Below are 25,722 nucleotides of genomic sequence, written 5' to 3' on the forward strand. Positions count from 1 at the left end.
GGATCTGTTGGCCAAAACATTGGCATTTTAGTAAATGCGGAAACTGGATAAAAGAAAATTGCCCCCATGAATTGATTCCAAGTCTCTAGTTAAATTGACTTAAGTTAGCAACTAACTTATCTGGAACATGCAGTTGCTGTAGACGGGGCATGGTTTAGTCTCTGCCGCTAGTTATGAAAAAGGACCAGGGGGAGATGGCGTCCCCTAAAGAGAAATGAAAAGCACTTCAGTGTTGATTGGGTTTGGACGTAAAGTTATATTATTAGTTGCAATCAACATCAAAGAATCTGCTACTACAAGATACCTATGTACTGAAAGTAAAACAACGAATGCACCTCACTACCTGGGATCCTTCAAAAGGTAACTGGCTCGCTGGTACTCGCAAGCGCGCAATCTGGATACTTAATAACAACGCCAGATCTTAATACCATGTTTCAAAGACGAAGCAAAAGAATATCTTCGAATTGCTTATTTTCCCGATCTAAGCCCGTGTGATTACGAAGCATTTTATGCTCTAAAGAAAGCAGCTATGCCGAGCATATTCCACCGTTAATTTACTTCAAAAGGGCATAAATAGAGAAATTGCATGGGAACGTGAATGGAAGGCATATGGCTCTCCGGAAGTTGCCAGAGTCCGGGTACAAATGTGTAAAAAATAAAAAAGAGCAACACAATTAAAGAATAATAATTCTAGCCCAACTAGAGCAAAAGTGTCTAAAATCACCATATTCTCTCGCAACAGCTTAATAGGTCTGCTTAAACATTTTACCTTATTTTTTATGACGATTGAAAGTTTTGCACGAGTAAATCTGAACCGCATTTCAGACAAATTTTTTTCTAATTTCGCCTTTGTTATTTCTACTGTGTTAGTACGTATTAAAGTAGATCTAAATCCATTTTCAGTGCAAAACCTTAACCATTACCAAAAAAAAGGGTAGTATAATAAACTGTTATTTGTACTTGGAATGTCCGAAAAAATCGAGCAAATTCATATTTCTTTTCTCGATTATGATTTTTTTTCAGTTTTTCATAATACCCATTGTATGTGCGCCGTTTTTTGGAATGCGAGAGTATTTATTATTACTTTTCTGTGAAGATGATGAAGGTCATTGATAATATGGACCAACGTGGATCACGGCCTTCTGACGGCCTAATATTCTCGTTCTCAATATCTCACTATGACTACCATGTAGTTAGTTACAACTTTTTTGTCGCGGAAAATCAAGCTACTGTGTTGTCAACACCCGGGCCGCTTGACTGTGCTTATGTATCATACAACGAAGTTTCAGACCTCAATGCTCGCGTATCTTACGGAACGGCCCCAGTTAGCTGTCGGCACTGTAAACAAGACGCAGGTAGGCATATGCTAGGGTTTCCACGGGATTTTTTAGCTAAAGGTGTTTTATGCATCTAGTAACAAGGTGAGTTAGGTCCGGCAACGAGGTCGGCGTACAGAGTCAAAGTCACGCTATAGGATACTTAGCAGGGACCCATTTGTGGACTGTGACAAATAGGTTACACGTCCTATCCAAATGCATCGATGCTTAGCTGGAATAAAGCTTGCTCCAATTTTTAAATGGTAATACTATTACTGCTTCAGTCCACATTGTATTGCAACGAAATTATGTTTGCCCTAAGTATTCCATGCAGGTTACTACAACAAGCAGTGTATTTAATGCAACAATCCGCTTCAACAAACTAAAATCTACTAAAGTCTAAAATGAGAGAAGCACAATCGTCTTTTTGTGCCGTCACACAATGAAATGTGACATTCCCAATGCCGTTATTAGTAAATAATTTCGGTAAAGCTAAAGCGAATTAGTATGAGTTACGAACGGTAGTAACAACAAATTCAAACAACATAGCCCGGGGCTATGTTTGATTAGCTGAAGTTTCTTCTCATGGTCTTTGCTACTGTGTACGTTTGATTTTTTTCATTCTGGGATCAGTTAAGACAGCACTGTCCATATTTGTCTCCGTGTTTGGTACGCATATTTACATTGCGTCTGTGCAATTGTTGCGTATGTGTTCCAGCATGTCTATCTTGAGGAAAGTGAAGTACTGAGCTCGTCGGTGGTGTCGAAAAAACTGGGACTTTTCATTCGTTTCTTGCCGTAACGCGTCAAGCAGCTTGCGGGCACGTCAATTTTTCTACACCCTGTATCCTTGTCAAGACCACCGAGGCCAGTCATACCCCTCTACTTCGAACGACTTACACATTACGAAGATGTTGCAGGTTTGCCGTCCCCGAAGCCTGACACACCCTGCATGTAACTGGGCGCCTGGGTGGCGAAGGAGTTGGGGCGATGTCAGCTGAGAATTGGGAAATCTAAAGCTCAGGCCAAAGGAATTGGCCGGCTTGTCTATCTCTCAATCCCGTAGCCAGAGCTGCTCTCGCTAACAGTAAAACTGCCGCAACGCAGCCAAAGGAACGATGAAGGCGCTGCACAGATCCAGACGACCATCCGCTTGTCACGGATGGTGATGTGTAGGACGAGGCTGGCACGTGAGGCGCAGTGCACACGCCATATGGAACACATAAAAAACAATTTACACAAAGCAGCACAGGGCGAATCGGATGTGGAAATGGAAAACCGTGATAGGACGTATGCTCATGCCTGTCACCTTTGCCGACGTCGTGGCCTTTACTACGTTTCCTTATAGATGCTGAAGCAGTAGCGCCAGCCGTCGAATAATTTTATTAGTAGCAGTGTTGAAAAGGACGTCGGCAAGATATTCGCGATGATGCAGAGTACAACAGGACTTACAGAGATGTATTCGTAGGCCCAGGATACATAGATCGACATTGGCGTGAATGCGTTCAGCGCAACCAATTCACAAACAGCCTCACTTGCTGTTAGCCTCTGGGAATATAGGCAAAATTAGGTAGATATGAAAATTAGTACAGGCACGTGCCCAGCGGGCTACAGGCAATAACGAACAACAAGTAAGTATTATATATGTCGGGGCGAATGAAAAAATGTATTGAGCCTGTAGCTGCTGCAAGTCTACCGAACGTGCATTCAGACAAAGTAGACAAAGTGAAAAGATCAATATCGTACGCCGCATGCCTCAATTAAATAAGCACAGTATGGTCTACTAAAATGCCATCGGCACAATATGTCACAGCTTAAAAAAGGCATGGATGATCAATTCGTAGGATATGTACGCTGGATTGGTATACACAAATTTTCGTGCAGATTTATTATAAATTATAAACATCATGTCGTTTTTTCACGACTAGACAGAGGAAAATAATTTCTAACGTTCGTTCCTCATGGGTTCATAGTTGGTTTAGATGTATTTCAGTAGCTGTAGTGAACTCCAGCCGTTACGAACGCATGCGGCAATATAAGCCGCCGAACTACTTTTTCTCTGGAGTAGAAGATCCTTTAACCCGTATTCTGTAACAGAGTTAAAATATATTGATGTTAGCGTGCTTATTATTTATTAGTTGTTTCATGAAATTTCGATAATTTGACACACACTTTTTTAGCAACCTGTTGGCAGTTGATGCTACATAAGCTCAGGTCATTGTTAGGACAGGTTTGAAATATTAGCCGGACAAAGTTTAATAATTTGAACACAGTTCCTACAGAGCAAGCATATATTTTCCTTCGGTTTTCTTGTATGTGTCTATCGAATGGTGCCACTCGTTCGACGGTGGAAGGCAGCTGCCACCGAGAACATCGAACGCGAAAGTAACCTTATGATCACAAAAATAAACTTTACCATTCGGGTCAGACTCTCCATTGCTGTTAAATCTGGACATCATAGCCTGTTGTAGTATGCACCATTCGAGTTTCACTAATGTACTACTAAGTAGGATGGTATAGTTCAGGAGACGATGCTTTGCCCTACTTATAGGCCTCGTGGATAGAAGCCTTGTAAGACACAAGATCCGTGTGCACAACAGACGCACCATGACGAACGATTGTTTCAGTCCTCCACTGAGCGTCGTATTGCAATTCCGTTCCAAAGACATATTGGAATAATCGGGTGATATAGTTTCTAATTGCCAACACGGATAGAATCAACAGGCTCAACGACTAAGCGTAACGTCTGGATTTTAAAAACATTCTTCCTGAAACTCAGTTTCTTTAAAGAACGTTTTTCATCATCATCATAGCGTCATTATCATGAGCCGAGTACAGAATGATATACTTGTTCGATTGCGTGTCATGCTGCTTACATGAGTGAAGTTCCTTTGCCCCTGACATGCCCATGATATTCAGCATATTTCTAAATACCAATTCGTTGAAATCGCTCTTAAAGCAAGCCATGTTCGAAGTTACCAAGTTTGTACTAATCGGCTATATTAAAACGACGGCCCGATAGCCTCGATATGCAGTTAGCCTAGGTATGTCTCACAAGTTGAAAGCTTGAAAAGCAAAAAGAAATGTTTGATTATTTTCAATACATTCATCGTTGGCTCTGAGAGTTCTGAACAATTATAGCTGCTGGATTCGTTGAAATTTGCTACACCTTTCTTGCCCCTAAGGTAAATCCTTGTTGCCATATAGCCGGACGGCTATATGGAACTGTTTACGTAACAACGGTACCAATCAATTATGGTATACTATACGCTTAGAACGTAGAGGCTAGCGCCGTTGCCTAAAGATAACCAGATTACTCGACTCAGCAGCCGTTCACAAATGTGCTCATAGACATTTATTTGTTAATAGTATATGACCAAAATATTTACAATTGGCTAAAGACGGAATATGGGTTATGTGCATGTAGCGCCATAGTGAGTCAACGTAGTGATCAAGCAATGTCAAAAAATCAGATGCGCATCCAAATGTAATAAAGGATAAAACATCGGGACGTTCGTTTACACTGCTTACTAAGTATAGATAATCAAAATTATCTTGCTATATGTATATATATATGTTCGACCAATACGTGACATCTGACTGTCTGATTATTTCAATACTTTATTTTCCACTGATAGAAAGTGGAAGAACGTTCACACTTAACATAAAATCATGTACTACCTGTTTAAGAATCTATACATATATATGATATACTCTAATTACTATGAAAGATTCTCCTCGTTTTTATCACTCTTTTCACTTACAACTAGATTGAATAAGTATACATTCCAATGACCACTTATACGAGTTAATTAGCAGAAGACTTACCTAAAACTATCTGGTGTTTGAACGAGGAGAACTTCTTTGTGATCACCTTTGTGGTTGAATATCCTTAGTTTTTTTGGCCAAATCAACTTTCAGGCTCATACACTGAAACATATTATAATATATTCATTGTCAAGCTCAACATAACAACGAGGTCATAGAGGAAAGACTCTCACACATCCTCTCCGAACGCATTGTAGGCATAATAAATGCTTAAAAACATCTTAGAATTACCTTATGGCAAGATACATGGAAGAACTGTAAATCAAATTTTATTTATCTATTCGAAATTACTTTCTAAACCTTTTCTGCGATTTCCCATACCGCTGCTAACCCCGGTCTGTTTCGTACAATCGAATAGCTTCTAGCCAAGCTTTGCTACAGTAAATAGTATCATTACTATCTATTGATCACCGAATAAAATATTGTGTAGTAACCCAGAAAAATGAAAAAGCTACTTGGATAAGACTGAATCAACAAAATTCTAGTACTTGACGAAAGTAGTTTTATCCTCTGCTAGGCGATGCTTACGGTATTTTGTAAATCCAGCGACTATGACGATGAAACTACAGAGCCTAAAGGTAGAAACGAGTATCTGCTAATCATCGCCAAAGCGTAGTAGTTACGGTAGCGTTTGACGACGCTCGGACAGGAGCGGCAAGATACGTTATAGCTCAAAGGAAGATTATGATGTTTTGGCTATGCTTCGGGTTGAAACGCAGTAATCCCTAGGGAAAAAACCTTGTCTGGAATTATGTTGAAGTGGTGTCGTCAAAGTAGCCAATGCAAAAGTATATATTGGCAAAGGATAAGCTCTTTCCCCAAAAATCATCAGCACTCTACGAAGGACCCCGATTTATATTGCTGCAAACCCGGCTTGGCCCAGATCTCTGACTTTGTGTGATCTTCACCGAGCTCTCTATATTGCAACTTGGAAAATACCCACAGTTTAAGGCAATTTTTTTTTCATAATAAACCTTTTTTAAAAAATAAAACTACACAGTCGATGTAAAAGATAATGGCAAAAGATAAAATTACATAAATCCTGTTGAAAATTTATTTCGTCAATGAATTTCATAAGAGATCACGAGTGAGTCGTGATTGTTTTTGTTCGTTATAAGATTTCTGATTTCGATTAACAAGAGAACTTTGGATTCTTTCGGACATGTCCAACGATGGTTAAAAAATAAGGTGAGTCTCCCTTAGAAGAATAATATAATGAACATTAATAATAATATCGGTCTAGTTTAGGAAAGCTAGGCGACTTAAACAAGGAGTGAGGACTACCCCAACATTGGAGAGCCTAAAGTACTGTTCCTCCCCGCCAAAGCGCTAGAGTATCAAACAAAATAGGGACACTCGAGGCTACTGATGACCAACGTTTATTTTCTCTAACTAAGAAAGGAGAAAAACATTTCGTGCACACTGAACAAGTTTACCCTTGTTCTTCACAATTCTATTGTCCGGCCTGCTATAGTTATGATCTGATTTGCCCGTCTATAAAGATTCGAGAACCGTACCTTGTGTCGCATACATTTTTCGCTAAAAAATGCCACCTTCTAATGATGCGCTTGCTCTTTTTTAACAGATTAAAAGAGGCTTCATAGTATATATCTGTAATCACATCGTAGATCCCAGGCCATTTATAGATGCTCTATAGATTGCTCGTCAACATATGGCACTGCGGAATATTCCTGCGCTAAGAAGAGCGCTTCTTTTTTCCTGTTTCAAGAAGTGGGGACTCTATTGTATTGAACTATATATTTGTAACAGGTGGGAGAATGACTAACGAAACATATATATGTGATGCAGGGGGGACAGTATTAATATTTATTTAATTAAGCAAGATATAACAGCAGTTTTCACATTTAAGAAAATTAGACACTTCATCATCTTTACACGATGAAGTTACTTTATAGATTTAAAAGCTTAGCTTTACAGTAATTAGCAGAAATATCCATTTAATTTAGAACGTGGTTGATACGTATAAACTAATTAGATTAAGCCAGGCAATTCCCAATGCCATTCATATATATTTACTCAAAAATCAGGTTTTTTTTTACACATCTAGCTACTTTCATTCCGTCGAAAAGATGACGCTGTTTGTCCGGTTACACGTACATTTTTCCAATCTACTTCTTGTTGAAGTTTTATTCTTAGAGGCAAATTTTCTACGGAACATTATTAGATCTAGTCTGGCGACACCGTAAAAATCGTTGATGCATACTCTAGTTTTTTCGTGACTTCATTTCGGTTGAATTAAATCAACGGTTATCATATTGTTACAACCATTTAAAGATGGAAAACATACGATCTATCAAGTGTTGTCATCATGCTATTACATTTAATTAGATGAACTAAAAATAGATCACACAATTTTCTGGTGAAGTGTCTTTTCATTGCCCGTCATCGTTTATTTATTTTCTTTTTTTTTTCGCTGGCTGACACTGTCGAATCGCATAATAATACATCGCGAAAGAAACGAGTCTTGAAACCGTTTTCTTATCTTATCTAATACATATATAGATCTGATCTAATATCTATATATAGATCTGATCTGAAATAATTTGCTCCACTTCATTCCTACCTATGAAATAATCATTGCTTGATTGTGACATTGTGTGATTCATGTTGAATTTATTCTCTGCACACCGCACAGTGACGTGTCGTGTTGGATATGACGTTTCCAGGCGTTTAAGGGAAGGCAAAAGAGGGAAGTCTTCTGGCCGCCAATTCTACATATCAGCAGGCAAATCCACCGCATTCCAGGTACACGTTTGACCACGCCTTGCTGCAGTCAGTGATGATGACGATGGCTTTCCCATCCCTCGTCGCTTTGGTTGTGGCAGTTCCAGGCCATAAGCACGGTACCATTTAGCCGTGCTCCCTTCGGGCCCACCCGCTTCTATATCACTATAGATTATCCGCCGCTCCTCTAAAGGAACAACTAGCAGCAAACGTTATGTCGTGCTGTGTGGGCCAAGAATACGCTTCCATAAATCATAGAGGATGAACATGCAAAGTTGGCCTTCATAGCTTCGCCACTGGACAGTTTGCCTGTCCGAGACACTCGACATAAAATACCATATCGTGATGATTGTCGCTCGCGTTCCCCTTTCCATTGTTCTTCTTTCGCCCTATGTGGCCTGGCATCATGCAAGCACTGACAACGGACCAAGCAAGAGGGTCAGTATTCTACATGACCCCATTCGCACGCGACTCGCACATATAAAAGAGGCATGAAGGCGATACTGGACCCAAAGTTAACTCACTTCTTCATCGTGGAAACTGAGAGATAATTCCGATTCGGCTCTGTCAGATCGTAAATGGTCCGAATAGTTGCAAATTGGACTCAATAGAAATCGCACTTATATCAATGCGAAGGTGAGCCTATATCAAAATTGCAATTGAACTAGACCTATACTGACTACACTATGATTAAATTCGGTCAGAACTAGGTTCCTCGTGTTAGCATTGAGTAGTGTTACGCGTAGACTACTTAGGCTATCGAAATCTTAACTTGTGAATAATGTGTGACGCTTGTGAGCGCTCTGGTATGATGTATATGGATGATAAGGCCACGGTGCTCGACTGAATTGACAGGCAACAACATCCTCTAAAAAAAAACGATTCATTTCTTGATTTGTGTGGTAGAGAACACTCTATTGCCTTGGCCGCATTAGCTGGTCTTGTCTGATCAAGTTTTATTATAAAGAAAACGCTTGTGAAGAATAGCGTAGAGCAACGGTGTCATGCATAATTTATGCAGTGGCTAAGCTATCGATATCCACCTATTCATCCACAGGTCCTGATTCGCGAAAAAGGTTTTTCTTATCCTCAAGGCTATCCGGAGTCAACTATAGCTGCTAGTATCCCTTTTTTATTATATATGACAATGTCTGATATTCAGCAATTGTATCTGGTCATGTTAGCTTTAAGCGGATCCGTACAAGATTCAACCAGAGTTAAACAGATCTACTTTGAAACGAAAATCTGGTGACGATCATCACCTGTCTTTCAGATCCCCAGGGTGTGACGGTCAGAGCTCCAGCAACACGGCCAAACGGCTGGATAATAGGCCGCAAAATGCCGAACGAGGTTCGAGTTCCGTTTTAGAATCTAATTGTTTCTATGTATCGGTAATATCATTACATTTTATTTGTCATATGGAATATTACAAGTACAGGGGTCTTGAAAGCCCTTGCAATATCTTAGCATTAGAAAGAAAGTGTCTTTTTGCCTGGAAACTCTATAATGGTTTGCACCGTATGCAGTTGAATGTGATAGGATTTACTGTCTTTCCAAACACATTACATGGCATAGACGACAGCCTGTCAGTATATACATTAGATAACTTCCTCAGGCATACGATGAACCTCGGCAGCGTGATAGTGATCTTGATTTTACCAGCTAATTTACCATTGTCATAGATCTGCATCATCCGTAATCGCCGAAGTGTATGCTCGAAATAACCCTGTTTAATATACAACCCTGTATTTTATTATCTAGTCGTTTTGCCGTGAGGATATATATATATATATACGTATTATATTACGGGTTGTTACTGTGGTAATTATATAATATCATCATAGTTTTCACAAGTTCCTTTTTCGTTTGTTTTCGTCCGTTATTAGATATGGTTATTTTATGATGCCGCCATTGGCACCAAATATTGAGTACAAAAATGATTGGGTATTAGCACTGGAAGTGCATTTTCTGTGTATAGGTTTCTTTTTGATTATTTGTTACACTCGCAATACAAGCATACCCATCGTACTCTCACTCGTTTCATTAATAACTTTCGGCATCAGTATAATTAACCCTTTACCATGTCGCTGGACTATTTCTCTAAACTTTCTTACGTTGACTGCTCAATTTACATAGAGGGAACGACTGTTGTGGTCCGCTAGCAAAGTATGGTTGCATAAAATCGGTATTCGTGTTTGTCTATTTGTCTGTGTTTTTTTGTTAGCGTTGTGCATCAATCGCTGGTCTGCTTCCACCGAATCCGTTTTTTCAGTGCTACCTCACAAATGAGCAACACCATGCATCGAAACATTTTTCAAGATTTTCCTTCTCTCTCGCTCGTGAATATCGTACTACACCTATACGTCTGACTTGCAGGGGCACATGTACCTACAAATCAATTTATTTAAGTTTCTGTTCAAGTGTTTTCATTTTTTAGCGTCGTCCCTTTACGGCAACCTTATCATGATACCCCATAATAAATGCCACACAAGCCGAATGTAAATTTCTATCTTACGAGACTAAGTTTTCAACCGCTTTGTCCTATTTTCCGTTGACGCTAATGTTGGTCATTCAGCACCGATTGTTCTGTTCCCCCTCTCTGTAACTTACCATCGTATCACGCTTAACATCTATAATCCTTAAATCAGCTCGGAAATAGATTTGTTTGATTATTTCCGTCCGTCCGCCCGCATATCCTTTATAGCGTAGAATATAGATTTTTTCAGCTTTAACTCTTCAACTTTAAGAACATTGTCAACCTTTCGAAAGGTTTCTTTTCGATCTTCAATCGGATCCTCAGCTAGAACTTATTTTTGTTCTTTGGCCTTTGTCTGACATGCTTACACCTATTGTTACCGTATCGCAGGCCAAGGAACATTGTACGTCCAGCCCATGACTAGACGTGTCCTGCACTGTTTGACTAGGAGAGTTGAACGCTAACTGCAAGCAACATTGTGAATATTTATTGTCTTCTTTGCCATTTAATATGAGGTTCCATAGGAACTGATAAACAACTAGACCAGCTTCGAAACAAGCGCATGAACTGGCTCGTCAGAACTATTGTTGCCCAATTATGGTATCAAAACTGTCTTAACCTAGGATCGATTTACCCGATAGGCTTGCCATCGATGGATTATTTCAATTTTTCACCAGCTTACAAATCGCATATTTTGCATTTGCTTACTCTGTCTTTGTTGTGTACATCCATCCAAGCCACCTAATACAACGTCGTCGCGTTTCCGTTTACTGCTTAGCAGTACTTTACGGTAGGTACGGTACGGTACGGTAAAATTCATTCGATCATATATCACAATGTAAGCGTCGACGTTCGATAGCTGAAAGTTTCGGTGGATTCATAATTGTTTTCGTATTGATTGACTCGTTGTGTGGTAGGTTGGCATCTGATCTTGCGCTTGTTCACGGTCATAAAGGAAGTATCCTGATTTAGCTAGTATGACTGTTTCCGCGTGTATATACATTGGTTCATTTGTTTGTAGCACCAAAGTTTACGTAGATCATCCAATATACATATAAGTAGCGTCTTGATTACTATATACATTCTCTACGTTGCTGCCGTTAGCGCTCTTACTGTTATGTTTGGTAATTTACTTTTATTCCAATTTGCGGGTGCGTCTTGGTTTTGATTATTAATTAGTATTATTGTCATTTCAATTGTATTCCTATACTGCCATTACAAGCCATCTTTCAAATAGCTGGCGCTTTCTGAGATCAAACGAAAGGACACCAATAACAAACCGACGTTGATCGCTGCCGCGGGCCGTAGCGTTGCGCCAGCGTTGCAGCCATCACTCGTGCATGAACAGTACTGCATGAGTACGGAAAACGTGCCTGCACGCTTTATACAGGCCGAATCGCCAATTTGCGTGTGTGTTCCATTCGGGTTAACAGCTGTCGCATGAACGCTTCTATCGATGATGTAACCGCAGTCCCGAATGATGCGAATTTTTCCTTCAACTAAAATGAAGTCAAACAAAGGACAAAAAATTAATTTACAGTAGCCGGCGAAACGTCGAAGTCTTTGATCTAGTCGCGTTTCTACTGCTGCAAAAGAGATACCCTTTTGACAAATCGATAAACTTTAGTTAGTCAATAAAAGATCATTAGCATCTTCATGAAGGCTATACTTTACTGTTCGTCAATTCTGATTGAATATTCTTCGATTGAGTAGGAAATCGTCTACCGTAACGTTGCCGAAGAGTTCTTACTATTCCCATATGAACCCTGTTCATATCGTGACATAGTTGCCTTTGGCCATCGTTTCACATAACTTGCCTAATTGAGTAACGAGCTTCAAAAGTTCGTTCAAAAAGACGTTCAGATCATATATATTTCAATTAAAGATCAACAAAGCATTGTGCTTTAAGATAAATCAAGTGCAACCTATTTGTTACATCGCAGATACTCCTGCAGGTATACAAACTTGATTGACTGATCCATATTTTCTATCAACAAGCCCAACTTAAAATCTGATATCAATACTTCGTCACGGGTTAAATCCTGTAATTGCGAAGGGAGTCCAGGAGCCCAGGGTAACTATACTAGGGGTTAAATAGCTGATTGAAGCTCTATCCGAAATTATTTAGACACACGAGTAGTGGCGATTGAGCTTGTAAATAAACAGCACGAACGTGTTTCTCCGGCTTTATATTTTATTGTCGAGATCATTTATGAGCAAAATTTTTTATGCTATTATATTATCTTATATATTTGAAGTAAGGTTATTACGCGCCCCATGAGTTTTATTTATTAAACTTAAACTTTATTAAAATCGAGAATGATATCAACTTACTCAGGCATAGAGTAATCCTCACCTATTCGCTCAACTAAACCATGCTGTATCTATATATCGTCGTATATGGCAGGATAAAGTCGATTTGTGGATGCAGATGCAGAAAGTATAGTCTATTTCGTGGTTTCGTTACATTCGAAGACGACATCTAGCAACGGTAGAGCTCATAACATTCTTGAGGAAGCTAAATGTTTTTCAAACAGAACACGTCGTTCCCCAGTTAAACTGAACATTTACATTTTTGTAGAAGCCTCCAAGTGCTAATTAAAGGTCTCAGTATTCGACGGTTGCCATTAAGGCGAACTACATATTTAAATTGGCTATGTGTTGGTGTTCGTCTAACGAGCTGCGGGCCATTCACGAGCGTGGGCGACCAGACGACAAATAAAGCATCGAAGACGTACTATAAGTTAACGCACGCTACTCCGAATCATTCACCATTAATAGTAGATATATTATCTAAATCAAGAGAGAGCTGCGAATATCCCAACGATGGCAGAAGGAAAACCCGCCTCTTCTCATATTCCATAAAAATAAGATAGCTAAGACCTGTAGCGGTTAGTTAACCTGATCCCGATTTATCCCTTTAAAATAGACAACAATAACTAGTACATCTTGGGCTTTGGTAAAAGAAAAGCAGCTGTACCCCGATTTTTTCATTACTACACTAACATTTTTGTCGTAGTGCTTTTTTTTTTAGCTTCGCGGTCGTTTTCGTCCTTAGGACAGCAGCAAAGAGTAATGATGGTTTAAGATAAAAGCTCACTGTCGAGGCTCAGGGAGGACCCCGAACGTCCTATGAGGGAAAAACGAGGATGGTGTGACAGAACTGGCGCTGCACACTATGTCAGGCCGACGGTTGCAGACCTTCGCGAGTTCAGCCAACGAGGCCGGGCGACGCACGGAATCGACGCGTGTGTCACCGGAACAGACGAAAGTGGAATTTTGTAATGTGCCGACAAGTTAGCTGGCACATCAGCCGATGGGCGGAGCCGTAACGTTCAACTGGCGAGCAAAGGACGGGACTTTATCATAGCGAGAGAAAGTAGCTAAAAGACTTGTTTGCATTTGAAATGAAAACTCTTTGGAAAATCTGCGGGTTTTAGCAAACGAGCTAAACTCCGGAGCAAAAACCATTGGTGAAACCCGCGCCTTATACGTGCCTAAAATAAAGTTGAGAACTTCTTCTATGCACGCCGTACAATACTTCGCTCAACGTCTAGGGACGCTAAATGCATCAATTTTTAGATAATGGTCATTCGAACGAACAGAATTGACAACGCGGAGAAAATTTTTGATTCTGAAGGAAGGATACGAAAAAATGCTAGTAACGGTAGTCATGACAGCAAAAATTATATGTTGTACGCATTTACGATTTTCGTTGGTCGTAAACGCTTGTCTTACCAAAATTCTTAATAAAAAGCTTTACTTATTGATTATATATAATACCCTTTGGAACATAATTTATCTAAAAATAATTGTGTTCATGGTTAGCTTCTCATACTGTTAGCGACAGTCGCTCAGTCCTCTGCCAACAGCGCCTAACAATTGGGAGGAAAGACAAAGGTATGAGTCCTAAGCGTTTAACTTTTACCACGTTTTAAATAGTAAAAAAATATTTCAAACCCCCCTTTTTTTACATGCCTAATATGTTTCCGAACGTCGTCTATTTTAAGATAGCTTTATAATGTGAAGTCCAGTTTCAAACACTGTATAGGATGAAGCGTGTTACCCGCAACTCACCACATGAGGAGTTAGCCGGAGACTAAGTGTTTACCCATTTTAGCAACTAGAAGCTTGTTCTAGGTTCTGGGTGGACGTCAGTTAGGATAGAATCGGTTTTGTATAGGCACATCTCTAATTTTGGATTCTTTAGACGTTCCCATCTATTTTAAGACGGCATCGATGACAACAGCTACAGTGGCAACAAGGGACAAAATCATGTTGTTTGTACAGTTTAGATGACAGCGCCTACGAACTTTTTCTTCTTTTGGATAAAGAAATGTTCATAAAGGACGTTAGCTATAACCTAAAAAAGGAGGTTAGGCTGGCTTGAAAGGGTGGCGAATCTAAGGCACTTCGGACAACCGCCACTATAAAATGTAAATAACGTTTACCCTTGTAATTTTCACCTCTTCGCCATACGACACCATCTATTTATCCTACAGATTACAAACAGCTCCATTTGTCCCTGTTTCTTCTCAAAATTCTAATGCGATCAATAACAGATAAGATCAGCCTAGCATGTATTAGCGTTAGTATCATACTGCGAATGTTATTTCTGAGTAGCATCTAAAAGGTTGGCATACGGAGCACTTTCTATATATTACTGATATTTCAAAAAAATTCAATAGACTGCCATCGTCAGTATGGGAACTGCACAGAGAGGACGGTGGAGGCCACTGGCAGACCACTGAATCGTGAAAGGTACACTGTCTCTGTTCAAAACAGTGCTATAACAAGCGGAAACTGAAAAGAATAATCGCCATCGTATGTATAAATGCTATATGCGGAAACGTGAAATTAACCGGAGAGCAGCAGGGTAATGTAAAAGCAGAGAGAAGACTCGTTTAAACAGATACGCAACAACAGGTAGTTACCGAGAACAGCGTGTTATGGGCAAATATTGACAGTCTTTCGCAGAGGTAACATGTTCAGTAGCAATGTAATGGTGGAAGATACATGCTTTTTTTAATATCTGTCTAATCTAACAATAAACCTTTATATACAGAGAGAGAGAATCCACTAGGCATATTCTCCATGTATGTGTTTATATCTTACAAAGAATTACGTAAAAATAACCATTATCTAAGCAATCCAAATACTCCATAACATTCGTTTGTTTTAGTAGATTTGTTAATCAACAAGGTATGATTAGGGTAAAATCTAAATAAACAAATCCCTCATAATCAATAACTGCAGAACCATCGAATTCAATCCCATTACCATCTTAATCGAAGCTGTCTCTTTACCACCATAACAGACACAACACAGATGCTATGCTTGAGGCTACCAGCTGTAAGTGTTGCGTAGCGTGTTAGACGTGCAATTGAAGTACGCTCAAACGACGCGGTCTATCCTTCGGTCGTGTTGAAACGCGCGTAGTTTGCCATACATCCATTGGCCTACTGGCAGTAAAAAGAGGAAGGAATGAGAAATTAACCATCTACGTCGTCTATGTTGCTTCGAATGAAAACTCCGAAAGTGTGTATGGATTAGTGCTTATGCCATCGTGTAGAAATACGAGTACATTCTAGGAGTAGTCACACGGCAACGGGAAGTAACAGGTGATCGTCTGAATGTCTATCTACCTTTTCTTCGTTTGGCGGAGCTGCTGCCACGGCGAGGGCTACCGCCATAGTTGAGTTGTGGATGAACAAAAGAGCAGACGAACAATACAGGGCCTAGAGCCTTCTTTATCAATCAAATTGGTAAGAACGACGTTCTGTACCACATACGTTCAACTGGCTACTTGATCTCCATTTGTTCATTCATATCTTTAGAGGACGACGATCACGTCGACTAGGTAGTCATGGGCAAGGGTACGACAGATGAGCTTTAAGTCTCTTTTAAGGCGCTGTCTTTCTTTTTCCTACGCATTGTTAGGTTCGTTTGACTTTTGGTACCGACTCGCGCCGGCACTACAAAACGATGGGTTAGAGGCCACCGACTGCATTCTACGGCCGCCGAATACGCTAACGTATAGTCACGTATTAAGGTTTTTCCATTTTACGCTTGTTTCATATGCGCTTGTATAATTTAACAGCTGTTGAAGGTGTAACGTTACTGTGTTCATTAATAATGCAGTCTCGCGTGCATATTATCAATGAGAAGAAACTCTAGCAGGAAATCTACTAATGTAAGCATCAACAATACCCATTAGCCAATTATTGTTGCTTTCGTCGCAGTTGTTTCATATGGCGGTTATTGTTTTACATAGATTTCGATTAAGGAGAAATACTACAGAGGCCAAAACGGTACTTGTATAAACGTTTTGAGTTTCGGACTGCTATTGAGCATTGTTTCGAGCGGCCGGCCACTCGTACCAAGGTCCGTACGTCCAGTTTCCAACCTAGACCACCTTATGAGTTACCACCAGCGTTACCACTGCACCATCACGTACTCAGCCCCAAGAAGAACAATAATTGTTTTTTTTTTATACTTGTTATAACTAATGCTAGCACTACTTAATCAACGAAATATTTGTAGAGAGACGTATTGGTATCAAAGAAACGAAACTTCAAGACCTGTATGATAAGATGGCCTTTTATTACGTTATGTTAACAAGAGCTACTCATTCGGCTCGTTCAATATTTTCTATTAGCTCCCTGTTCAGTTCCTGCATTGCCCATCGCATTTTTCTTTAGCATCGCTTTGTGGTATACTCAAAGCTGGGCCCAGCATAGTTTTACTTTACCTTTGAAGGCTTCAACGCCGTTTACATGATGAAGTCCTGACGATAACTACTGCTACAAAAAGGGGTTTTTTTTTTAGTCAGCAAAAACTGTGGCCGAGTGTACGTGCTGAGATGGCAGAATAAATGTGACGGTATTAACAACACAGCCTCATGCGTCGACATGTCGACTTCGATATATTTTTCAACGATCTCACCCTACTAAATGTTCATTCAGCTAACTTATGACACAACAATGTTAAAGTTCCTATGAACACATATCGGCTATTTGTTAGGGAGTTTGAAGCTGCTCTAACTAAAATAGCATGGACATAAGTGGCTTGATTAACGGTGCGTTACTCATAAGAATATTGTATTTCTATAAACTTTGTGCTTATGTCTTAGACGTTTAAGTTAAATTGTCGTTTTTTATTAAATCTTTAATAGAAACACTTTTATCGGGTAGGGAAAGGAGTTCTGTTCGGTGCGTCGCTAGGAGAACATACGAGCAGCTGGACATTTCACTTTATATATGTTTTACTATCCAAAGAGCACACGATTCATTACTATGATTATGATGATTATTATTACAATGACAGTCATTTCGCAGCTGATTTTTAAGAACTAACCCAAATGATTGATTGGGAAATCAACGACTATCTCCTAGTAGAACTAACCTAAATCTGATTTCCACGTTAGAAATTATTATTTTTTTTTTTTTTTGATAATTCGAAGAATATGATGCGTCTCATGAACCTGCTGGACGTATGATGAAAACTGGACAAACTGTAAAAATAAGAAAAAAGTTCGTCCTTCTTATTCTTGCGAGTAAAAGCAATACCAGTCGCTATACGATATGCTTACCCATTTAAATCTAGATCGCTAGAAAACAACTGTACAGACGACAATTCATCCTGCAAAAGCCATACTGCTCCACATTGAAGGATAGAAAAGATATGACCAAAGCATAATTTTCTGGCCGAGTTAAGTAAAACCCGCTCTAGATGAAGAGCTCTCTCTCTCTCTCTCTCTCTCAAATTAGCTTCTTTTTTTAAACTTTTGAGCAGATATTGTACGAAGGCAAGAATATACTCACATTGTTTTTCTTCTTAGTCTGACCCCCCATTGACACCCGTAAGCCCACCTATATTCATATGGACGAACGGGCCGTGAACATCGTTTTAATGTAATACACATCGTTTTATACTGCGAAACTGGGCGGAAAAAATACCCTAAATCATGTTTGAAAGGCTACCATATTATAGTTACTGCAATGAAATCTTTTTTCCCCTGCTGGAAAGGTGTTTCGTAACATTTTCTGGAAGCAATTTCTATGCATCAGTAGCTAATTATCGTTTGAATCGATAGAATAGAAAAAGTATGGGTTGCTGGCGAAATGGTCGATAAAAATCTGGAATTCTATATGTCTGTAAGTTGTAGCCTAGAGTAGGCAATTCCCCACTGTTTATGCATGATAAATCGATGTAGTTAACTTCAAACGATTTTCAAAATAAAGCGGCTGGGATTCAATTATAACAAACCGAAAGGATAATCGAACATCCACTGTTTTCGCTTTTTCTTTCAAGTGCATAGATTTCCCTGAAGTTGAAGTCGCATAAGTCTGTCGGTACAAATTGTATTGTTCTATGCGTTACAACGCAGCTCAGCCGGATACCCTGATAAAATATTTCTCGATGTCATTTATAGACTGAGTAAGGGAGCACAGCATTGAAAACCTAATTAGCTTCACTTTACCCAAGGCTACAAAAATACCTGTGGTCAATAAGCGTTTACGGTTCATCTACAAATAGACCGAAGATCTTGTGTTCATGTCGAAGAAGGAGAGAATACAACTTTTAATTCTTATTAGATAATCACGCCGATGAACGCTTTCATGCCAAGTTACATTAATGTTGTTCAGCAAAGTAACTTTACCATGTCGTGGTATAATAATATACATATTCCTTTTGGCAAAATGGTGGTTCCAGAATAACTTGAATAGATTATTAACTCAAATGGTGGAATCTTCATCGAATGAAACTGCGACGCCATCTTATTAGTCTGGTGTAAGCTTGGTTCCCACTTTAGCCCCCAGACAAATAAATTGTTCAGGTATAACTCGAAAGCGTACATACAGGTTATGGTCTCTAACTTCCTATTGTATAACTAGCCTTCCTCCCTAGTGTATTTATAACATTTCATGCTTTCTAACCTATATCTCTGCTTCAGACACGTTTCAATCACTTCGTTAGCATGAGCAATGAGAAGCGGCTATGCTAAGCATTCGCGTTAATATTTGATAGTCTTTTCAAAACATTCATTAGTGTATACGTAATGTCTGTTCTTGCCCATTACCCTTACTTTAGAACTTCCTATTTTTAACGTCCTGTATAGTGTTAGGCGGCTGAATAAGAGCCCTGCTATCGTTTTAAGATCATCGCTTTCTCAGGCTTCAGAAACAGATATACATGGTGGAAGCATTTTCAAAAGCTACCGAAAAAACAGGGAACAAATGAAGCATGAGGACCCTATGGCTCAAAATACTTTTCAGGAATGGCTCGTTCAGTTCGAAAAGAAGACATCTGGCCTGAAAAATGCATTTCAGTCGACATTTTCAGCCTGTCTAGAACCGACTCAAGTTATTTCTGAAAGAAGGTAATTATAAGGTAGTTGAAATCTTTTGCCTATGGGGCCCTTACTGTAATAATCGATACTGTTTCCCCATCCTTTATACAATAGAACAAATGTAAGGTAAATAGTAAATATTGTTGAGTATTAACCGAAAGAGCCATCTAAGGAGCTCAAATAACCGAATAACTCAAATAGCAAAATTTCGCCACGTGGATCAAATGATCACGGTAAATTACAAAACAAAAACAATAATTAAAAACAACCATTACTTGTATATATAAAAAAAATATATGTTTTGATTATCTCGAAAGCTTTTGAGAACCCAAATGATACGGAAAGACAATGTACCAGCCTCATAACGGCAAAACCTTCCATTGCGTTAATTATTATTATTATTATTATTACAAAATTAATCTATTATATTCGTGTACGTTAAACACGAACATTGAGGACCCATTGTTCCTTGAGTAGTTTCTGACATGCTTGTGTAGGACGATGTCGGCAGCTTTAAAAGCTATTGAACTATAGAGTATTTGAATGAAAAAAAAAATACTTAGAGGATGATGAGTGGTCATCTGAAGTAGTAGTCAGCAAGACACAGTACAGTATGTCTTCAACGAAGTAGACCTGAACAAAGTGAACGCTTCTACAAGGTACCGAGGTATTGTGTAGTGCTATTTCAGACGCGTCCTTTCTCGTTCCGTTTCCTGGACCGAAAGTGAATTTCATTTAAGACGTTGCTCGGCCTAATCGCCATCTTTATGAATGTGGTAACATTAAAAAATGGAACGTAATGATAGAAATCTAATAATATGACTTTATTGTATACACCGATCGCTCTCTTACGACAGATGCACTTAAGGGACATTGTTTAATTACCCAACAACACGATACGAAAATACTGTCTGTAGAACGTCGCAACAAACTGGTCTCGAGATGTGATCACAAGTGAGTCAGGTACCATACGAGGATTTGCCCTTTCAGTTGATTCTGTCAGGTCCCAGCAATAAATGGATTGGGATTCTTTACTTACCACTCAGTCGTTAGGCTAGATACTTGGGTTTCAGGGCCCAAGCTAGAGAGGGCCCCGGCACACTACGTTGAACAGTTAATTTTTGAGGACGACAAAGGCTTTGTTTAATCCGCGTAACGATGCAGCCGTATAGCAGTCTACAAAACAAATTGTCAATCCGAAGTTTAAGTAAAATAGGCACATACATATGAAGTATATATCGTATATACCTGCCTTAATTTGAATAGATCTTTACATGCTAAGCGTAGGTAGATAATCCAGTAGTGAAAATATAATAGCTACGAGCAGCTGGTTTTGTTAATTAAGTGTGTATTATCTATGGCGCAAAGTTCCATTAGGTAGATGCTTTTTCCTGCTCTCAAACGAAACTCTTAAACGAGTATGTTGTTCTGGTTTTTGGATTAAATGGTTACTTTACAAAATATCGCAGTGAACATCCTTTTCGTAATTCGACGGTAACTGGAATACTAAATTGTATCAAGTAAAAACACCCATACGTGCGTCACATTGAAGAAAAGTATAATAATATTTAACTTGCGAAAACTTCAGGCCCGCTCTGGCGTATCGCGTTCAGACAAGTACGACATCAGTATTTCCTCCAGAGATAGGATAATGTAGCGTATATCATCCTCCCATGGTAAGCGCCAGTCCTTTAATGCTGTGTGCTATCGCTAGAAGAGCTGCGTATACCTTATTTAATAAGCAGACGATTTCGTTACCATTGTACATATTTATGGCTGAATGATTTTTTTTAATTTGCCGCCTAATTCGGCAGTGCGCAGCTCCGCCTCGCGTATTGTTTCTCAAGGCAACTGTATTGAAATACATTTTTTTTTACACATTATTTGTTTTCTATCACCTCAGATTATGAGCTATATTTGGAGCGTGATGTGTGCCCTCTATATAGTAGGTTGAATATTTTAGATTTTCTCGCAGGCACCTTAATTCTCTGATAACAGCCATAATATATTATCACTAGGCCAAGCTAGACTTGTAACAATCGCAATTCATCCTATTTTCCATAATTAATAACTGCTTTTTTTGCTCCCTCATTTTCGAAACCTATTTATCGTGTGTGAGCCTCTTACTGTATTTTTTTTTGCTTACCGTTACAGTTAACTCTGTGTCTATAAGACTCTATGTGGGACTATAGGGCTCTTTCCTATTATAGGGTTCACAGACTAACAGTGGAATGCCTGGCGCCTGAGCTTTGTGGGGTTAAAATAAGACCAGCTGGCTACTGCTCTTTAACTTGCCAAGTAAAGGCCGAGTGTGGACCGTCTGAATCTAATGGGGGTTCGGCTGGGATATTATTTGACACACGAGGGAAAATGGCTAGCGGGAAAGTGCTTTTAGATTTGTTTTGTTTCTCACTCGGCAATGCTGGCCCATATCGTAAATCCAGCGACATGATATTGTCAAAGACGTTTCGATAAAGAGGGACATTGCCATTAGGCCGGTAGACATGTGTATATATAAGAGAGCTATACCGAGATGGGATGTCCGAACTACTTGTGGATGTAGCGTACATCAGCCTTGTCGAATTCAGCCCAGAATTCCAGCAGAGTCCCAAAAACACTCCCGGATGGCTCTGGCTTCGCTGTTAGATTGCCCTTGCTTCCGAACGAGTAACTTTTCGAGCCGATTTCGACTCTACTCGACAGAATTTCTTTCAATGAAACGTTAAAAATATGCATAGGAGTTTGGTGTGCGCATGGGCCGTAAATACACTAAAGGAAGCTAGGTTAAACGTGTGCTTAAGACAGAGAAAAGTAAAAAGCTTGTAATGGAAAGCATTTTCAGTCAACCACTACCGCTTTGAACAAATAGAAAGTACACACGCTTCTTTATTTTACCTATGACATCTCGTACGGTGGTACGGTGCAAATGAATCCACTCATTTGAGGCTATTATATGTTATGAATTTTATCGAGCTTGTAAACCTTCTATAGCAATCCAAAAAAATTCACTATGGAGTTTATACTAAAAGATTAGGACCTGAAGCAAATCACCAAGTCTAACTTGATACAAAACCTACAACCTTGAAATAAAAAACTCATAGATATAGGTAAGAGCGAATAGTGAATCGACAATGATTCGACCTCGCAGACAATAATTAAACAGTGCTGACAGGTCGCACAATCTTACCGGTTTTTTTTGTTGATTGAATGAATTCAAGCTTAAACTTAAATAATACTTCCATGAAAATCTGCTTACGTACCTTTCTGGATAATCTTACGACACACCTGTCCTTCAGTGGGAAACCCCATGTTCTGAATCCTCTGGCTATCTTTTCTGGCACAGTCGACTAGGGCTGACGTTCTGTTGTCGAAAGGATCCGAGCACTTTGTATCGTACTCAGAATTACATATCCAACAGCTGATCCCGACCCCTAAAATATAGCCACCAAAAGAGCATTAAAACAAATATTAGAACAAGTGTAATCTATTTTGAGTGCAGACCGCTTCATGATATATCCCAGGAAAGTTTATGATAAACGACGTTCGTTCATGCCAACTGACGCCATTAGACGTAAGTCGGTCTATCCGTGTACGATCATTTTGATCTAGACATCGTTTACGCACTCAAACAGTGTAACCATAATAACGTGAAACGTTCCGAAACGAAAAGTTTATACGAAATTTTCATGGAACACTGGACATCCAACTGTCCGCTATGAAACGCATCTCGAGATACGATCGCCGTCAATCACGACTTTGGAACCCTATATTGAATGTCGCTGAATAGGGTCTGGTTGGTCAGGTTCAGCTTCTTTTTTTAAGGCTGTACACGGAAGTGCCATCATTTTTAACGAATAGCGATAATTGAAATGTTAGAGGGTTACCCACGTTGATTTATATAGACGGGTGGCTTCTCAAATATGTCCGGGTTCCAAGTTAGACCGTAACGTACAATATGATTAGCAGACAAGTATGTTACAGATTAAGCTATCACGGGGACCAAACGCTATGATTCAATCATGACTAAATCGCATAGTTAAGTCCCTTTAAAATGTATATTTCTCTATCAAAATATATAGAGACACCTGGTAAAAGCACTTAACCTATTTCATTTTGGCCATTTTTCTCGAATAATCGATATCAAGTAACTCTAACGTTACCGGTGTTCGAGTCATACCAGTAATTGTCCTGTGTATTGGTTCTGTATGTATATATATCCCGCTAATATAATATCATTTGTTTACGATACGATACGTTTTTTACGATACGTTACGATACAATACGATTTAAAAAGCAATATGTTTCGAACAATCTGATCTGTGTTTTTGTGGGGTGCACAGGGGCGCATCCAGCTTTCACTAAAATCTTTCACTTCAACATTACAGCAGTTCAACATAAACACAAAATTTGTGTATCCGCCCACTTTTGTATCATCACTACGTTCTTGCGTTGGACTCCGACCTGACCTAATTTTTGTGCTTGTTGTCGTCAAACTAGATGGAAGATTAATCATGCACTTAAAAATTTCGCTATGTATTCTGTCCTAGGTTTACCCTATGTGACATCCGTTTCCCTCCATTTACCGTCGACTCTATATGGCACTCGGCATTCAGTATATAGCATCAAAGTTATTGAAATTAATTTCAACATTGTGTGGATATGTTTGTAATCAATATGAATGTATAAAAGGAAGCTAACTAACAAGTCAGACGAATGAGCTACGGAAACACAATGAGATCGCTATATATTTTGATCTAGAAAGAAAAAAACCATTCAAATTTATTACCCAGCATATCGAATATATATGCAAGGGCAGTAATCAATGGGCAGCATTAAGTGAATTAATTGTTCAATCGTTGAATTCTGACCCAAAAGTAGCTTTGTTCGATTGCCAACCTAAGCAATGCAGTATTCTCGGTAAGTGCCCTTTAGAACTAACCTAACCCTATGTATAGGCTGGTCTTACCTGTTACGGAAGATGTTCATTCACTAAATTGAAACACTTCTGCGTGCTGTTTTCGGTGTACGACCTTCGAAGGGGTGCTCGTTTGCAAAATATTTTATCTAGTCTGATTGGCTTAGGAGTCTGTTACGCGACCATTCATTTCGAACACGTTAATGTAGGATCTTATTATCCGTTGTAGATTGGGCAGCGATTCCAGGTTTTCTAACGAAAACGCTTCTAGTTCCATGAAGTGTCTGAATGTGCTACAATAGGCTAATACTTAGGTCAGTAACGTTTAGAAGAAAATACGAAATGGGATCGTGTACCTTCTATCGACCTACAGCGAGGGTCGCACAGAAGCAAGCTTGCCGTTTAAGTGAAAACTGGCTTATTGCTACATGAAGGTTCAGAGCTAGCGCTATTACCCTTCGAAGCAAGCGTCTTAATGCACAGAAAAACCCAGCTCATACTGTTGCGTCATGATGACTGGCAGTCTCCATAGCTTCTTGTCCGCAATGGCCAAGTCGATTGAATGTTGACTGGCTTCTTTTCTTCAGAAAGTGAGAGTAGTTTATAGGATCCGTTGAGGTAAAAATAGTGTCGAAACGTTCCATTATGCAGTCAATGAACAGCATATTGACACACAGTTGCTGATTTTCTATATGGCACGACTGCCATATAGAAAATCAGCAACAAACGCCCTCTTTTTTATGTCGTGCAATTTGTTGTTGACCAATATTAATTGTTAAATACATACAAATCATTAAAATAGCTATCATGGCTTGCCGTTCCTCCGGCCGTGTTGCCATTAGGTTATGGTTAGATCATTTGGAAACAATAAAACAATTTAAATATATCAAGAATCAGACAAAATTAACCAGAGCAATTATTGCGTAATCTCCGAAAACAAAACACGTCCTGGTACTGAATGGGTGTTGTTTACTCAACGTGCTCTTCTTCCGACGCTTTTGGGCGGCCAATGTGAGAACGAGACAATCTGCTGTACGTAGTAGTTCTTTACGTTCATTATCTTTACTTCAGCTTGGTGTATATCATACTT

At 39.3% G+C, this 25,722-nt stretch overlaps 1 protein-coding gene and 2 long non-coding RNA genes across 6 annotated transcripts in view; 1 reads left to right on the plus strand and 2 right to left on the minus strand.

Moving 5' to 3' along the window:
* LOC147758955 (uncharacterized) overlaps positions 1 to 14,147 on the plus strand; it is a 30,013-nt gene extending 15,866 nt beyond the window's left edge. The window contains exon 2 of the long non-coding RNA XR_015318408.1: positions 13,385 to 14,147. This is a non-coding gene — a long non-coding RNA (uncharacterized LOC147758955). The remainder of the gene's footprint in view (positions 1 to 13,384) is intronic.
* The window catches only part of LOC111243321 (cytochrome P450 4V2-like), a 183,979-nt gene that overhangs the window by 122,858 nt on the left and 35,399 nt on the right, over positions 1 to 25,722 (minus strand). For both annotated transcript variants that reach the window (XM_086976606.1, XM_022788682.2), the window contains one exon: positions 22,978 to 23,148. In XM_086976606.1, coding sequence (XP_086832732.1) covers positions 22,978 to 23,148 — 171 coding nt within the window. The remainder of the gene's footprint in view (positions 1 to 22,977; positions 23,149 to 25,722) is intronic.
* LOC147758956 (uncharacterized) lies at positions 11,725 to 19,079 on the minus strand. 3 transcript variants are annotated; one of them, XR_015318407.1, is made up of 3 exons: positions 16,011 to 17,391; positions 15,646 to 15,827; positions 11,725 to 11,864 (listed from the first exon to the last, which is right to left on the minus strand). It is a non-coding gene; the product is annotated as an uncharacterized LOC147758956 (long non-coding RNA). The 3 variants fall into 3 exon arrangements; XR_015318406.1 differs by lacking the exon at positions 16,011 to 17,391 and having other exon boundaries at positions 15,646 to 15,994; XR_015318405.1 differs by lacking the exon at positions 15,646 to 15,827 and having other exon boundaries at positions 11,727 to 11,864; positions 16,011 to 19,079.

Source organism: Varroa destructor, unplaced genomic scaffold (assembly GCF_002443255.2).
Source record: "Varroa destructor unplaced genomic scaffold, Vdes_3.0 BEIS01000001.1, whole genome shotgun sequence".
NCBI lineage: Eukaryota > Metazoa > Arthropoda > Arachnida > Mesostigmata > Varroidae > Varroa > Varroa destructor.